This window comes from Fonsecaea pedrosoi (genome assembly GCF_000835455.1).
Source record: "Fonsecaea pedrosoi CBS 271.37 unplaced genomic scaffold supercont1.6, whole genome shotgun sequence".
Classification (NCBI taxonomy): domain Eukaryota; kingdom Fungi; phylum Ascomycota; class Eurotiomycetes; order Chaetothyriales; family Herpotrichiellaceae; genus Fonsecaea; species Fonsecaea pedrosoi.
The window spans coordinates 1,735,936-1,749,425 of record NW_013550610.1 but is presented as its reverse complement, the minus strand read 5'-3'; the positions used below and the strand labels follow the sequence as shown (position 1 = coordinate 1,749,425).

The following is a 13,490-nucleotide window of genomic DNA, read 5'->3' as shown; positions in this document are numbered from 1 at the left end:
TGTATGCGGCGGCGAAATCCCAAACCCAACCGCAACCGCAGCCGCAGCCGCAACGACGCCAGGCTCAAAGGTCGTCCGTGAACGACATTGACAGTGTGTTATTGCAGCCCAGCACGGTCCTACCCTTCTCTTATGTCCTTGTTCCTACCAATTTCCATGGATTGAGCGAAGAGACGGTCCTCTGCAACTCCGACGCACCGACGTTACCGGTACGCCTGCATCCGGAACCTGTACCTTGTCCCGCCCGCTCCTCCCCTTCCCAATTTCAATACTTTTGTGTGTTTCTTGACTGTAGATCCCACGCTACATCGCTTGCCTCTCCAGAATCTTGGAGAGCTTCGGCTTGATCAGATGGAGTCCACGCAGGCGGTGGACAAGTCGTTTCTTCTCCGTCATCGCCATCGGCAGTCTGTCGGTCAAGACGGGACGTGTTAGCGCTCACTTCATGTGACACAAGGACACAGTGGTCGATACTCACTCTCTCTCGATCTCAAACTCCTCTTTGGGCCGGTGCTTGGGCGCCTCGTCCTCGCACCACATGTAATACTCGACGGCCTCGTCCCACTGCCGCTGGCTGTCCTCCAGAGGCTGATGGGACAGACGCAGCGAGAATCCCGAGAGAACGCCCAAGCCCTCGGGCACAAGCTGGTAGTGTCTCAGGTAGGCCCAGACGTACAGCCGGCGGAGCTGGTGCTCGTCGTCGTTGGGCGCCATGGCGTACCAGATCATGGCGTGGATCATGCCCAGGGCGGTGCCGACGGACCGCAACATCTCGCAATGCATAGCCTGCTCGATGCTCATGCCCTGGAACCGGGCCTGGATGCGGCGACGTGCACCAGTCAAGAGGAGGTCGAGTCTCTTGTTGTGAGCGGCCAAAAACCTGATGTACAGATCGTCGTCTTCGGTGCTTCCGTCGTAGAATTGGCGGATCCGCGTGATTTCCTCGTGGAGAGTCTCTCGCTCCTTGTCGATGTTGGAATCCATGTTGGTGCCGGTGGGCAATGACAACGGCGGGTATGTGATAAGGCTGATGACCACGACGGACGAGACAAGAACCACGCCACGCCAGTCGATGGTAGGGATGGAAAGGGGCCTGGAAGATGGGCTGGCAACGGGGAAGTGAAGGAGCGGCAGTTGACGGGGGCGATGAGTGATGGGTGCTCCGAATGAAGGGCAGGATCCTCAGATGCCCTTGGGCACATGGAATGCGTACTGAGATTGATGCTGAACCCTGACTTTCATCTTCCCCTCTCTCTCCCCGTCTCCGATGCCCTGTTCTGGGCTTTCAGGGCCCTTTTTTCCTGTCACCTCTCAATAGTCTCAAGCCCTCGCATCCCTTGCATCAAGCCACCATTCGCAAAATGCAGCTGGAGGCCATCGGTTCAAAAGCCATGGGATGGAAGGATTGACGTACTGTACGTACATGCTGCAGGACACGAATCCCCCGGATTGGCCGCCCGAGCCTTTTCAGTTGCATGACATGGCATGAGAAGAAGGAAGGGCGGGTGCGGACACCTTGGATTCCCAAGCACAGACCACCAAGAGGCCCCCATCCAAAGTCTGTACTGTGCTGGAATGCGGAGCCCCATGCAAGTCAACAGGGTCGATGATCCCCGGGCAACGCGAGCTCTGTCCATCAGGAAGCAAAGTGGTCGGCGATCAAATACGAGCTGGCTTGCTGGGTCTGTTTTTTTGTGGAGGCACACTTCCTGTTGAATCAAGGCTGTGTTCGGGCTTTCTGGCTGCTAGCAGCAAAAGCGAAAAAAAAAACAAGAGAGGTCGAGAAAAGAGGTCATAGCGTGAGTTAAGCGAGCAGAGCCCAGTCAATGCCTGTCTGTCTTCTGTCCGCCAGCCAGTAAATTTGGCCCCCCCCAGAGATCTGGCAGCCCCCTCCCATCAGATTGCCAGTGTTGGGCCAGCCGACCGAACGACCAACAGATCGTCCTCTCCATTTGGGAGAGACAAGCGAACTCGGGCATCCCAATCTGGCTCTCAGGTGACAAGGATTGTCTGTATTACCAGCGCTGTTAGTAGTATGGCGTCGAATAATAAGTCGGTGTCGAGCCTGAAGGGGGTGGGAGATCCACCTGCTGGGGGAAGCAGGAAGAGAAAGAGAGTTTTGGGGAAAAATCCCATTTCAAATGACAGAGAGTTCAAGAGTCATTTTATTGATTGTTGGTGCTTGGCGCTGGATCTCACGCATGCATGACATGGGTGCGAAGGGGGCGCCCGTGATTAAGGGTCCCTTGCAGCAACACTGGGGATTGGAAGCGAGTAATATTGCTTGGATCAACATCTGATTGACCTCAGGAGAGACCCGAGACACACACAGAAAGAGAGAGACAGAGAGAGAGGCGCACACACACACACATAGCAAAGGAGACATTCACACATGCACTCATGCATGCCTGCATGTCCCATCACCTCCACTCCTGCTCGCCGCACCATACGAATTCAATACCGATACTCGAATACCTGCGGCATCTGAACCACAGCGGTGTAGCGCCATTCCGATACAGTTGCAGGCCAGCCTCTTCCCTTTCCCCCTCCGCAGTTGAGTTGGGCCAGAAACCATATCGACGCCGCAATACTTTACAGAAGCAGCATACAGAAGGTTTCCCTACATAGAGGTATATAAAGAGGTCTACATTCCCTAGATATTTCCTGTCCATCTTCCATATCTTCATCCATTCTCACTCTTCAGCCTGATCACCACAGTAGTTGACAGGTCAGTCCCGACTCCAATCAATCGGACCCCCCCCCCCTCCCCCTCCCCCCCAAATTCCACCGTAGTGAGTACCTCTTGTGAGTCTGTGCCTGTTCCATCTCGCTTGGCCCCCTTGCCGTTGCTCTTGCACCGCTCTTATTGATCCTGGCGCTCAATCTGACACAATACCCAGACAGCCACATTGTGTCAAGCATGAGACTGCCACCTCCCGGAGTACCAAGGTCCTCTCGGCCACCTCCGCCTCCGCAGTCAACTCCGGCTGTAACGTACAGCATGCCTGCCATTCCAGCGCACCGCCTGTCCTCGGTCACGGCCCACAACATGTCCACCATCACGGTCCGTGAACCAGACCTCGAAGAACAAGTAAGAGAATTGAAGAGGCAGCTCGACCACATGAACGAGACCTTCGCACCACTGGTCCTCAGCACGCGCAACCTGCGAGACCGCATAATGGTCCAGGAGCAATTGGCCAACATGAACAGGTCGACCCTGATGGTCAGCCTTGCCATCTCTCGCAGAGCGGCCGCAACCGAGGAGCAGCTCCGACGGGAACAACAGCAGTTCCGGAATCAGCTTGGAGCCTTACCACCACCACACTCACCTATCCAGATTCGGGAACCACGGCTCGCGCATCAAGGCGGCCCCGCGCCTGATCTGCCTCCGCCGGCTGTCTGGCTACCCCCGGGTGCTCCGCCACGACTGTGCTACCCAGGCCGGGCTGTTGCCCAATCCGACCTGGTCATGGTCCACGTCTGGTATCTACGGCTCGGGCACGGTGCGGTCCTCGGCCGCTACAACGCCCAAGACTATCGACGTGACATGCTCGGCCGCAACCGTATCGAAATCCGTGACAGCATGCCCTTTGGCTTTCTCCAAGGTTGGGTGCTGTCCCATACGGATGAGGTCTTCGGCCACTTCATTCCCGAAGTCGCACAGCCCGGGTGGCCCTTGCAACTCAAAATCCACAACAATCCGGGCCAAGGAATCTTCATCGCCGCCGTTGTCCATGACAATCGTGGCCTGCGCCCATGTCATGACAGCGATATTCTGGAGCTCTTCCAAGTAAGTTCGGACCCCCTCAGTCCGGGCCGCTGCTAACACCCCAAACAGCCTATAGAGGTTGTGGACCTGCTTGACATGTTGTTGCTGTTCTGGGAGACGGCCGACATGGTTTACAAGTCACGCGACCTCGGCATTTCTGCCGACGAAATGATCGAGTACCGGGTGCGGCTGGACCAACTCTGGGAAGATGCCTCCGCGACCATCTCTCGGGCCCTCGATGCCTATCCATGGCGTCAGAAGGTGCTTGATGAGGTCCGCGTGCATCAGAGGGCAGTCTCCCAGACCGTGGTGGCCACCATTATTGCCGTGGATGCTGACCGGGCGTGGAAGCGGGTGCTCGGTCTCCTGATGCAGGCTCGGCCGACAATTGTAAAGGCCGAGTATGTGTTGCGAGGCATCATCAGCCACGAATCGTCGCGGGGAGAGTCTCTCAACACTGATCTGGTGGAGATGTTTCCCAATCCGTTTGTCGAGGAGCTGCTGGGCGACAACGGTGATGCCGTGATAGACAACTCTGAGCCACCAATGGAGATGGAGACGGAGGACGAGTACGAGTGAGGTTTGGGACCAAAGCAAGGCAGAGCAGAGCAATGCGGGGTGGGCGGATCCAAAGCCAATCCCCCCAACGCCCTTGTACGTGTAGGAGTTGGTAGGAGTTTGTAGGTCGATCATGCGTTGAATCTCATTACTGGGCAAAACCTTTCTTGTTCACCTATACTGGCCTCATCTCCCGACAAGGTTTGGGATCGTAACAGCCACAGCCACTTGTTGCTTCAGCTCCTTGACTGGTGACCCTGGGACACTGCGGGAGTAGTCGATCGCCTAGGGCAGTGCTGCGAGTGCTTACCTGCTAGCTTCGATCCCAATATGGGGTACACCACCCTCCCTCAACACTCTGGCATCTCCCTCTACCGAAAAGCACCAAATCCAGAGGGTAAGTCCCCGACGGAAAAGCAAACGCAGTATGTGTGACTCAATACCATTCCCATCCCTTGTAGTTTCGACTGGATTGGGGTAGGATTCGCAGGACTAGAGCAGTGTGCACCCCATGGATATCGGAGAGACCAGACCAGCTCGGATGTCGGATGGTTGGGCCATGGAAGATGCAAGGTGGAGGGTAAACTCTGATCAACGATCATCGCGAAAGCTAACCTTGCCCGCATTACCACCTGAAATTAATTCACTCATGTCTGGCAACTCTAGCTTTTCGGTGGCTGTCGACCCGGCATGAAGCATGAAGCTAGTGACTTGACCTGCTCGCATGATGCAGGATGCTCAGGGAGCAAAAAAAAAAGCAAGAAGCCAAAAAGGAAAGCAGTAGATGAATGGAGAGGGAAGGTGCGGACAAGGCGACAACGACAACGACCTGCCGGATCAGATCGCGTTTAGTGGATTCGAGCACATGCGGCTTCAATAGCACATCACAACTCTAATTCCCCCGATCCGGGCGACCTTGACATGATGAGCGTAAGAGTTCTGGGGATCGGAGCATTACTATTGGGCGCTGCGCGTCAGTACCTGGGGATGGTGCTGTTGATTTGTTCGCGGCGTTGCCCTAATCAGGCGATGCACTTGAGGGGGAATTCAGCTGGGACTCCACCGCTGCGCAAACTGATGCCTTGTGATTAGTCGCGGATCTTCCAGAGTTTCCCGGAACGCGCTTGGGTCTGGGCGAAATGCAAATGCCTCGACAAAACTTGTCCGTACTTGCACTGTAACTTGTGATCACCAATAATCGTGACCCGTTGGCGGAAAAAAAAAGAGGAGATCCGGGTTATAGGGGGGTTGCGGGATGGGAGGACGGTCAGAACTGGAACATGGCGCCTGTCAAAAGTCTGGGCGAAGTGAGGGGGTTGACGGGCAGAGCAACCTGACTGGGTAGATGGGCTCGGTACCAAACTCTGGCGTGTTTTACAATCTGAGCTGCGAGTTTGCTGAGTCTGTGATCAACACGGCTCTTTCTCTTTCTGATCGACCCAACTCAAGAGTGTGTAAAACCAAAGGGCAAGCCAGAGAAATTACCGCATGGAGCAATAAAAACGGGACCCACGTGTATCTGGAGAGGAGGGCAGGAACTTCTGTCTAGTGTGGAGAACCGCAGGAGTCTATTGGCCTGTGGCGCTGCTGTCAGGTGCCAGATGATCCAGCCAACAGCCTGACCAGCCTGAGGGAAATTTTGGTTTCCCCCCAGCTACAAGGAGTAACCAACAGAGAGATTTGTGCGAAATCCAGAGGAATTTCGTGGTACAATGCCATGGACAGTGCTATAGAGATCAGAAACAGCCCATTCCGGGCATAGGGTTGAAAACACTAGTGGTTGAACTCTTGTCACCAGTGTCTACCTCGAAGTCGGGGTTCTAGGGATGGCCACCTCCTCTCCCTTCCTCCCTCTCTCTCTCTCTCTCTCTTTCTGTGCCTCTACCTCTGCCTCTGCCCCCTCCGACTTGTCCCGGCCTCTGGAATTTGGCTCTGTCCCACCTCCTACCCCTTGCTCTCTGATCCTAGCTTCCTGGCCCTATCCCCCTCCCTTCGCCATCTCCCCTGCATCCATCAGGCTAGTACTCTAGCGCATCATCTTCATTCCAACCTGCAATGCCTTGAACATGCCACCAACATTGCTAGGTCCCCTGCCTGGGAGAGAAAACGACGTCGAAAATAACCCCGGGTAGATGCGGAGTGGTTGCGCATCAGTTCCTGTTCTCCTATGTGCCAAGGCTTGGCACATGCGTCTTTTCGCACTCTGTTCAAAAAAAGGCGGGGAAGACAATGTACTTTGCCCTGTATGACAGGCTAGTTGGTTACCATTAGCACTGCGCTATTGCGTTAGAGTCTTGGCATGTAGCACAGTCAGAAATGCCTTGGAACAACACACCCCTCCAGTCTACCACATCAACGCCCATCTCACCACCACAACTCGTATCTCACTGTCGGCCTAAGGCTCCTTACCTCCCTTGTCCGCTAATACTTGGGAAGGATTATGGACTCATGGGCACAGGACGCGAGCAGTACAAGTCTGCAGCCTCACAGCCTCCCCCATTCCGGCCTTGACATCTTAGATGCACTTCCATGCAAATGGCCACCCCCAAGGCTTGCTTTTGCCCATTCCGAAGCCTTTCCAAAAAAAAAAAGTGTAAGAAGAGTCTTTCCCTTCCCCCTCGAACTCCGCAAGCAACCTTAGCAGCCACGACGAAGGTCATCTAATACCCACCAGAACCTGTCAACACATGCCAAACAGTGCCGGAAATGGATACCCCCCTTCCCAAGGGCTCCCAGCGGCAGATCCTGACCCCCGTCACTGCCACTGGTCAACCATCCCAACCACCCGACACTGACACCGCCATTATCACCGCTGTCTGTGCCATGGTGGAACCGCAGGAGAAGCAGTCTTCACCTGTCACTTCTGGCAGGACCGACGATCAGCAGAACTCATTGCCATACGATACACTGAGCCAGAGGCCCGATCAGCAAGGGATTGACCATGACCACCCGCAGACACATCAGAGTTCCCCCAGACCCGCCGCTGCCGATGGTCGAAAAGACTTCTAGAGCGTAGTGGTGTTGCAGTTACCTAGTAGTCCAGGTAGCGAATTGCCAGATCTGTCCGAACCCCCTAGAGCCCAAAGTATCTCTGTGCTCTGTCCAATGGGTAGCCCCGAGAGTAGCCGGGTGAGAAGCCCCTTGCGCTACTATTCCCTGTGCCAGAGATGCCCTACCCTGCGAGCAGGGAAGACGGGGAAGACCAGACCAAGGCACAAGTCACCCAACCCCCACTTTACGCCGCCTCATCTCCTGTCCTTTCCAAAATCATACCTGGACATGGATACATGGCCCAACACGCTGTCAAAAAGAAGTCCGACCTGGCACCTGCCTGTAGCATGCACTGGAATCAATTCTCAGCCTCAAAAACAACCAAGACCAAGGCCGATAGGAATAAACCAGCACCAATGTGTGCCGGACTGCACGGTGCATTGCGCATGGGCGGGCCATGGGCCATGAAAACAAATCATATCGTTTCATGAAAGAGGCATATCCTGTGCTGGCCATTCGGGGATCGGTGACCACGTTGACATGCAAGGTTTGGGAGAGAGGGAGGGGAAGGGAGAACCCTAGAAGCCACTTGTGGACAAATGAAAGATGTTGATGTTCGACTCTGTCTGTGTGCTGGTCTTGGTCTTGAGGTCCGAGTGTTGGGATAGATGAAAAGGCCTCATTTTCCTGAAATAAGTCCATGGTCCGAGATCGTCCAAACCACCGCCCTCTGCTGTCTTTCTTCTGTCAGCTGCCCTTCTGTCCTTACGAACTACACCGCCGCACACGCCGCACACAACGGAACTCACTTGATCAAAAAGGCCGCCGTCATCCTTTTTTTAGACTTTCAACCCTCCCCATTCTCCCAAAAACAGTCAAAGCACAAGCTTCGAAACCTTGTATGCCAGAAACTCACCAATGCTAGCGTTCTGCCGCAGCATATACGCCCAGACCATTTCGGGGACTACGGCCGCCCCGAAGCATGGTCCAGCGCGTGACGGACGACTCCCACCGGCTGCTACGGATGCGAGACTGCCCGTACCGTGCATCATGCCTGTGCTCAAGGCCGCGGCAACGAGTGCCATGGAACCAAAAGTTGCAAATGCCCGGAAGCCATCGGAGGAACAAGCACTCGCGAGGATGGCCCAGAAGACCGCCGAGGTGAGAGCAGCGAGGGCAGAAAGAGAGAAGACGACGACAACAACGGCCACGACCACGACCACGACGAAGATGGAGGAAGAGCAGGCCACCGCCACATCTCCCAGTCGTCCTGCTCCACCTCCACGACGGTCCTCACTGGCCTCGACCCGCTCCAAGGAGAGGGCCACCGAGAAGAAATCAACGCCGCCGCCCCCCAGCCGACGCGTCCGTTTCCTCCTCCCCTCGATGCCCATCGAGATTCCTGCCAACGAGGGACCACCCCCTCCTGTCGGCTTCAGAAAGCATCGATCACGCCGTGGCAGAAACGGCTCGCCGAGAGACCCCGGTCGTTCTGACCGGTTTGGAGAGGTATTTGCACCCTCGTCCTGTCGCGCTCCATCCTTCTTCGTGCTCAAGATAGACCCCAAGTTCTAACTGGCAACCCGAAACGTGAGAACAGAGTACACGGTCAATCTCTACCTCTTCCTCGGCGGCCCTCGGAGCCGGACGGCGGCGCCAGTTCGTGGGCCCAATGTGTCCCGAGACATATTTACATCTACACCCACAATTTCAGGCTGCGATGGAGCAGGATCTGGAGACCGCCATCGGCATGTTGAAGGATGATGCACGTTATTATTCAGAGAAGTGTTAGGGATCGGGAATCGGAACGGGAGTTGGCATCAAAACATGGCAGGAATGGGAATGGATTGGGATGGAATCAATGCAATGCATGCTGAGGATGACTTGTTGGGACTGGCTGGCTTTCGGAATTGGGACTGGAATGAAAGAACAAGGACTGGAATCAATCAGCGTAGTCGCAGCCTCGATGGCGACTACATATCACCACTGAGGTGCTTGTACTCGTATGAATATTTAGCTAAGTCACTTTCCTTTCGGGAAATATTCCATCGCCGCTTTATTTATTGATGAATCATCGGCCCCCCATACCAATAAATTATTTGACTAATTCTGATATTCCTTCATGCCGCTTTGTTGGAAGCAGCCCCTCATGAGGGGTAGAGGTACTCTTTGCTCAAATTGTCGTTGACTGCGCCTCCGGCGTGCAATTTTCTTCGCCAACACGCCTCACTTGCCAGGAAACATGTCCGAGAATGCAGCCAAGTCCATGTCCGTGTCTGTGTCCGCTATATGAACCCATCCGCTCAGAGATGGCCCGTCCTTACCTGACGAACTCCGGCGTATTGTGTCGGAAGTTTTGGCAGCCACGCGCGTGACGCTGACTTGCAACAGAACTTCCAAGGCACAAAAGGGATCACTGAGAGATAGGTCCTCCTCCTATTAGAATACATACCTCCAGCTCCTCGAGTGACTCGAACCCGCGTCGAGTACCGCGGACCGCAAGCCTACGAATACCTACGAAGCGGAGCCGAATCCTGTTGTTCCTTCATGACCTTTGCAACGAATATACCTTATCCCTCTTTCCGCGGAGAGAACGTGCGTGGTTGATAGGACAGACGAGCCAAAATCCCCCTGAAAAAAGAGGTCATATCCGATATTCCCGTCAGAGGAGATGAGAGTATGTCTCAAAAGCTGCCAGGGTGGAAATTGCCAGACTGTTCGATTTGATTCACCCACCAACGAGAGAGAAACTGGAATGGACAGCCCCCGATGAGGTGTCACATACAGTACGGTCGAAACACAATCCACTGCGCTGCTTCCACGAGGATCGATAACGAATAGTGATTTCAGAGAGCCGAAAACAAGGAATGAGACTCGGTCGGACACTCGAAGCTGGCCTGTCTGTCTGTCACTTCTCTGGGGGAGCACGTACATCCAAGCGTTGGCGGAATGGGGAGCAACACGACGGATTAGAATATGTAGATAAAGATAAACAAGACCTGTATATTACAATCTCGCGGTGTTGATATCGTCAAATATACTAGACTGGAGCACCGTGATGGAAAGCTGTTGCGGACCTGCGCAGCCACCTTTCCCTTTTAGGCTAAACTCGAGCAACACCCAGAGCGGTCGGTCGATATCCCAAGGTGAAGATACCACGTACCCAGCTGGACCTTGATCGTATGAATCGGCATCACAAAGATCAATCCCGGGACTCATGAGCACTGTGGCGACCGGCGTCTTCGCTCCCGTGCCTGGTCCATCTCCGCGTAATACTGCTCCTCTGACGTCGTTGCCTATCTCCGCAAATTGACTAAGAGCTCAACACAATAGGTTTTGGATACGCATCGCGTCTTTTCCGCGGTCGTCGTCGGACCCCGCCGGACCGCCGCTGGACACTGATGAGCAGACAGTCTCCAAATAATCGAGAACCTCATCCTCCGATCGCGAGTCCTTGACCTTCTGGAACAAGACGAAGGCGGTCGACGGCTCTGCTCTCCTCATCCAATCGACCAGCACGTCGAAAAGGCGCGCTTTTCGCCCCTTCTCAAAGAGTTTCCACTGTCGGCGTCCGTCTTTCATGAAATCGTGGTCGCAGGCGGTTCCCGCTTTGACACAACTGGAGCATGGCGGGCCGCCTTCACACTGTAGAGATGGTCAAGTAGTCAGAAAAGATGAGTGGCAATTTCTAGCGTGTTCACACCTTTATCTTGGCCACTTTACATGCCTCGCATGCAGTGCTGGCTTTCCTTTTTGGCGCCCTGAAGTATGTATGTGCCACTGGCTCTGGCGCGGCGAACATGGCATCCGAGAACCCAATGATTGAGTTTGGGTAATTTGAGAGCGGCATGGGACCGGACGGAGCGAAGCGGTACCTGTCCGCCCACTCCATCTGGTATGCCATGGAGTTGTCGCTCGTCGGGCTCTGAGGGTACGTAGATTAGGCAACGGGGAAGTGGAAGGGGAGAAGAGGTAGGAGGGGGAGCATCATACCAGCCAGCCAGCCATCCAGTCTCCCGGAACGACACGAGACGACAGGCTTGTTGTTCGTTTTCCCTGGACACAATAGCTGTGTCTTTGGCTCCTTGACGTGGGAAAGAGAGGTTGCTCGGTTGATACAGCAACTCCGATTGCAAAACAGCACACAATGCCTTGAGAAGGAGGCGGGCACTTTTCCTATGAAATCGTGCACTGTGGTCTGCAATCTGCAAGGGGTCTAGCAAGTACTCCGGCCGACCTCGGTAGGTGAGTTGCGGCTAGGGCAAGCTACTCGTTCTTTGATCGTAAGGAGTCCCGAATGAATGACGCCTGATGCGGGTGTCTTCTTGCGAGAGGGAAGAAGGAGTTAAGAGGGCAATACGCCGCCAACTCTGGGTCCTGGGTTCTGGATTGTCCTTGTGACTCGTGACTTTGACCGACAGACTGACAGGAGGGGCGAGTTGCTTGGACCATCCGCGGTCTCAAGCTGATTGATCAATGATCCATATGGCAACACCAATCAAGAAACCCGACCTTTACGTCTTCCGTTATTCGCGCGCGCCTTTAGGGAAAGGACATCATGTGAGAGTGTCAAAGCTGAACTAGTTTGGGTCTGTGAGTCCCGCGAGCATGTGTTTATGTATGTATTTATGAAGGTTGCGGAAATTCCTCGATCCATTTTGACTCCGCGAGCACGGCGACATCCTTTCCTTTCTCTGCGTCGAGAAAACTAGACCGGACCACCTGAGCCTATCGCCACCGGGGATTCCTTGGGAGTCCGGCTCGCATCGAACGTTACAGTAGGTGCCATCGCGGGTGTAGCTGGGGAGTCAGAGGAGGAAGAGGTTGGAATGTTGTATTGAAATTGAAAGCCATTCGCCGCTTAAACGGTTCGGAACGGAAATATGATGATCCGGACATCAATCATTCGCTACACTCAAAGCGGCACCTCGTTCTCGCCATTTTGAACAGAGATAGAGAGAGCGGTAGAGGATTGTACCGGATGTAAAAACATCATCCCCCTCCCAGTGATCGTCTATGGTATATAATGGGTTGAGGTAGCGCACATCAGCGCTCACGTTGGGCTGCGAATCATCGAGACCGGAGCCTGCGAAGTCGTATAAAATGAGTCTGCCGTCGTCGTGAAGGAGGGAATTATGAGGGCTAAGATCCCCGTGCACAACCGTCTTTGGAGTGAATTTAGATGTATGCCACGGCCGATACAGCCTGAACGGACCAACTACACATTTATTAGTATATGTGTATTGACCTCGTTTTAATGTACTGAAGCAAAAAGACAAAAACAATCAACAATCAGGATTCCCACCTGGTCACCCACGGTAGTACTAACTGATCGGCATATGGCTTAAGTACGGCTGAGCGAACGGGAAGCCCTGTATTCCATATCCTATGGTCGATTGCGGAAGAAACTGTGCAAAAATGAAATATATACCTATTATTACCTCCATGTCTACATCTTTATTGACATACCTATATTGACAATGCACAGAGTATCCGAGGGTGTGTCTATATGATGGGATGTGGGGGCCAATGTGCGAGAAGGATTATTCACGAACATGCTTCGTTCACGAATCATCTTGTCAAGGCACTCTGTCAGGGTTTCAGGACGATGATATTAAACAATAGGCCATTGCGTAAGAGCTTGCATGTCGGAGGGCTTTGGCCGAGACAGTGAAGAATATTTGGGTCGTGTTTGAAGACGATGATACATCATTTTCTCGACCTTCTGCTCCTCGAGAAACTACAGAGCGGGAATTCTAGCAAGAACATTTGTCCCGGTGACGTGCGCGACCTCGGAGGAGAAGCCAATGCCGACACGTAATAATTGCTCCATGGCGAGAGTGGAAGGATCGAAGGGCAGATTATTCGTTGTGTAGGCGAATTCGGGGTTGTCGAGGTGGAGGTCGAGGTTGCTCTGGCGGAATCGAATCGAACTGACGCCTCTCACTGCGAAGTTTTTCGCTGTATTTCGGGAGGTAGGGCTCAGGAATCACGTAGAAACATCTCTGGCATGGAGCGTAAGGTAGAGAAACCTGCTTTCGATGACGGAGCCTTATCATCTGTTGGCAATGCGTGCGCAGCGCGAGGTGGCAGAGCGCAAGCAAACCAGGACAGGAAGGCGAGTCGAGCGCAATCTGATGTAATGACTAAGCACTCAGGAAAGGCAGTGAAA

At 54.0% G+C, this 13,490-nt stretch overlaps 5 protein-coding genes and 1 non-coding gene across 6 annotated transcripts; 3 read left to right on the top strand and 3 right to left on the bottom strand.

Moving 5' to 3' along the window:
- Nucleotides 1-303: 303 nt before the first annotated feature.
- On the bottom strand, nucleotides 304-984 carry Z517_09454 (uncharacterized protein; the record flags this gene model as incomplete). Its single annotated transcript, XM_013425363.1, has 2 exons — nucleotides 304-409; nucleotides 479-984. The coding sequence occupies 2 exons, from the start codon at nucleotides 982-984 to the stop codon at nucleotides 304-306; spliced, it is 612 nt and encodes a 203-aa protein (XP_013280817.1).
- A 1,936-nt stretch (nucleotides 985-2,920) lies between these two features.
- On the top strand, nucleotides 2,921-4,348 carry Z517_09453 (uncharacterized protein; the record flags this gene model as incomplete). The annotated part of the gene is made up of 2 exons (XM_013425362.1): nucleotides 2,921-3,790; nucleotides 3,839-4,348. The coding sequence occupies 2 exons, from the start codon at nucleotides 2,921-2,923 to the stop codon at nucleotides 4,346-4,348; spliced, it is 1,380 nt and encodes a 459-aa protein (XP_013280816.1).
- Nucleotides 4,349-7,033: 2,685 nt separating this feature from the next.
- Nucleotides 7,034-7,336, top strand: Z517_09452 (uncharacterized protein; the record flags this gene model as incomplete). Its single annotated transcript, XM_013425361.1, has 1 exon — nucleotides 7,034-7,336. One exon carries the CDS (start codon nucleotides 7,034-7,036, stop codon nucleotides 7,334-7,336), a length of 303 nt encoding a protein of 100 aa, XP_013280815.1.
- Nucleotides 7,337-8,368: 1,032 nt separating this feature from the next.
- On the top strand, nucleotides 8,369-8,893 carry Z517_09451 (uncharacterized protein; the record flags this gene model as incomplete). The annotated part of the gene is made up of 1 exon (XM_013425360.1): nucleotides 8,369-8,893. One exon carries the CDS (start codon nucleotides 8,369-8,371, stop codon nucleotides 8,891-8,893), a length of 525 nt encoding a protein of 174 aa, XP_013280814.1.
- Nucleotides 8,894-10,639: 1,746 nt separating this feature from the next.
- On the bottom strand, nucleotides 10,640-11,168 carry Z517_09450 (uncharacterized protein; the record flags this gene model as incomplete). Its single annotated transcript, XM_013425359.1, has 2 exons — nucleotides 10,640-10,963; nucleotides 11,022-11,168. The coding sequence occupies 2 exons, from the start codon at nucleotides 11,166-11,168 to the stop codon at nucleotides 10,640-10,642; spliced, it is 471 nt and encodes a 156-aa protein (XP_013280813.1).
- Nucleotides 11,169-12,597: 1,429 nt separating this feature from the next.
- Nucleotides 12,598-12,714, bottom strand: Z517_09449. Its single transcript, XR_001230611.1, has one exon. It is a non-coding gene; the product is annotated as a 5S ribosomal RNA (ribosomal RNA).
- Between the last annotated feature and the right edge of the window lie 776 nt (nucleotides 12,715-13,490).